This window comes from Apodemus sylvaticus, chromosome 9 (assembly GCF_947179515.1).
Source record: "Apodemus sylvaticus chromosome 9, mApoSyl1.1, whole genome shotgun sequence".
Classification (NCBI taxonomy): domain Eukaryota; kingdom Metazoa; phylum Chordata; class Mammalia; order Rodentia; family Muridae; genus Apodemus; species Apodemus sylvaticus.
This window is the reverse complement of record NC_067480.1, coordinates 112,928,419-112,931,593: the sequence shown is the minus strand read 5'-3', so window position 1 is coordinate 112,931,593 and position 3,175 is coordinate 112,928,419. Positions and strand designations below refer to the sequence as shown.

The 3,175-nt window shown below is 51.8% G+C and overlaps 1 protein-coding gene across 1 annotated transcript; it reads right to left on the bottom strand.

The window, feature by feature from the left end:
• Positions 1–1,477: 1,477 nt before the first annotated feature.
• Positions 1,478–2,596, bottom strand: Gpr45 (G protein-coupled receptor 45). Its single transcript, XM_052191922.1, has one exon. It carries the CDS (start codon positions 2,594–2,596, stop codon positions 1,478–1,480), a length of 1,119 nt encoding a protein of 372 aa, XP_052047882.1.
• Positions 2,597–3,175: the final 579 nt, after the last annotated feature.

Sequence of the window (3,175 nt, the reverse complement as noted above, 5' to 3'; positions counted from 1 at the left end):
CATCGCTATTACTTGCACAGTGCATTTCATCCAACAGGCACTTAATAAATGCCCACCTACGGGTGACTCCATGAGTGCACCGGACCTGGTTCCCGGGCAGGAAACATCCAGCTGAGGATCTAGGGGATTCTTAGCCTTTGGCTAATGGACGTGTAGAGGGAAAGGGACTGAAGCCATGCAGACCTGTTTCCTCCTTTAACAAACTGGTAAACTGAGGCTGACGGAAGGAGATGAAATGAACAAGATTACTCACTAGTCCCTGATAAGAGTCAGACCTGGAACCAGATTTCTGAATTTCTCCCTCTCTTCAGATCTGACTTTGTAAAGAGAGCTCAATGGACCCACTGCTGTGCCCCAGATTTGCAGGACTGCCTTCCTGCACTGGAAGCTGTCATAATGGGTGGCCACAGCATGGTGGCCAAGTGTAGGGTACAAGCAAAACAAAGTCTCCTCTAAGTAATTTCACTCCCAGGACCAGGTTCTGGGCCAGAGGATTTGACAGCAGCAGTGGACATGAGTGAGGTAGGAGGACCAGAGGCAGATGGGTGTAAGCCCCACTTTGGGGAGGGGTGTCTGTTCTGTTCCGGTCCTTATAGCAATTCTGATGCTAATGTGGATTTGGCGCCTCACAAGGCTCTGGGTTGTCCAGAGGTGTGTAAACAAAGCCAGGGCCACGGGCTGCTCCTGCTTCTGAGAGCCAGTCACTGCAAACAGAGGGACTCTAGGTATGTTCTTAGCACACTGGAAAGGACACAAACAAAGGGGCCAGGAGGGGCCAGGAGCAGATAGACACGCACCGTCGGCTAGCCAGGTGCGTAAGGGGGCACATGCCCAAGTGAGTGTCTAGGTGAACCCCTCATTTCAGTCACGCTGTCACAGAGCACATTTTGAACTTTTGTGCCACTGACACCACCACCACCTGCCACACTGGAACCTCAAGAACATCCCAATCCTAAGGTGATTTTGTTCTAGAAAAGACAATTTTATGTGATCAGAAACACACAGGTAAGCATTATGAAGACCTCTGTATCCCAGGCCCTACAGATACAACTCTGAAGAGTGCTGGCATTAGCGTGAACAATGGCCACCACAATCTGCCGCCAGGGGCTTCTCCTGAGCATGTAGAACGGGGGCTTGGATGAAAGTGATAGTGATGTACTTTCTTGAGTGATCCTCCTCTTGCCCCGCCCTCAGCCAGCTTCACTTTTCGCTTCCCCCCCCCCCCGCCCCTTCTTACTTTCTGTCCTACTTCTGCAAGCCCCGATTCCCATGAGAGCTATATATGTTTTTTCTGAGAGAGAGAAAATAATAATTCATCTTATGGAAACTGGAAAATTGAAAGCCACAGATCACCTGGTAACAAATGAGTACCTTTGTGCTTGTGTAGTCACCACAAAACGCAGACAACTAAAGGCTAGGGAGCATAGTCTGGGCCAGGACCATTTGAGTGGTCTGTTGGCCTGCGCTGACCTGCTCCTTAGACAGCGGATTGGTTTTCATTGCACACGTAGACGGTGCTCGGTTGGATTTTCCTCTGGATCCTCTCAGGCACTTTAGGGAGGATTTGGAAAGTTTGGGGAAGCAACTCTATGCAGGCCTCGCGGAATTTCTTGATCCTCCAGCAGTAGACAATGGGGTTGAAGACAGACTTGAGGTAACTGAGCCACAGGACACACGTGCTGGTGGTGTAGAAGGAGGTGCTGTAATAGAACCGCCGGCTGAACGCAGACAACAGGCTGTAGACTGAGTGCGGCAGCCAGCAGAGCGAAAAGCCCACGAAGAGGATGAGGATGGTGGTGAAGGCCTTGGTTTTGAAGCTCAGGTCCAGGCTGGCTTGCTGCTGCTGCCGCCGGAGACGTCTCAGGCCAGCCCCGGACATCTGTCTGAGGTCCAGGCTGTCCGACTGGTTGTGCACACGGACAGCGTTCTTCCGCACCGTATTGAGGATGCACAGATAGGAGCACAGCATGACGCCAAAGGGAGCAAAGAACACCGCCACCACCAGTGTCACCACATAGGCTCGTTCGGCTGGGAACTCAGTGTAGCCCAGCACGCACTGTGGGGCCCGAGCAGGCACCTCCATGAACGTCCAGCCAGTGAAGGAGGGCACAGACATGCAGAAAGACAGCACCCAGGAGGCCGCGATGATCATCTTAGCCCTGCGTGGGTTCAGCTTGTCCTGACGCTGCACGATGATGAGAAATCGGTCCACGCTAATGATGAGCAGGATGGCCACGCCCTCTAGGACAAAAAACCAATAGAGAGTAGCTGAAAGCCGGCAGAAGTGGTCCCCGAAGTGCCAGCGAACAGTGACGAGGGTGATGGCGGTGAAAGGCATGCAGCACAAGGACAGCATGATGTCGGAAAAGGCCAAGGTGGCCAGCAGCAGGTTGATGGCTGAACGCATGGCTGGCCTCTGGTACACGATGATGCAGACCACCGTGTTGCCGAGGAATCCTACCACGATCATCAGCAGCATCATTATTGCCAGCGAGATCCTGAGCGGTGCAGACAGTGGGGTGGCCCCGGCGTCCAAAGTGTTGCTCACATTCAGCAGATATTCGTAAGTCCCCATGGGAGTGCTGTTACAGGCCATGGTGACGAGAAACTCGGGACCTGGATAGAAGTGGCTACAAAGGAACCCTCCAGCGTTCCGGTGGCTTTCATTTTCTGTCTGCTGGCTTCATCTTTTCATTTGATGTTGTAGATCTCTAGGGCCCTTGAATCATTGGGAGAAATCTTTCTTTGGAGGTGCTAGCTGGGTTTTGTGATTCCTCAGTCACATCCTTGTCCTGTCTCTGTGGCGGCCATGTGCTCGCACAGCTCCCTAGGACACTACAGCCTAAAGCAAGCAGAGACAGAAGAATCAGATATCGGAAGCCTGGTGGGATGGAGCATGATCTAACTTTTACAGGTGCCAGTGGTCTAACTTGTGTGACGGTTTCACGCCTATGCATTCAGCCAACCAGCCCAGGAAATATTTGGAAAACTCCAACGGAGTCTGCACTGCAGATATAGGGTCTCCCTGTTTTTTAAACTAAACAACTATTTGCATACAGTTTACATCATAGTATGTCATCCATGATCTGGGGATGAGTTAACGTGTTCTGTTCAAATACCTCACAACCTTCTACAAGAGACTTGAAACCCCAGAGGTGTTAGTCTGTAAGGGGAC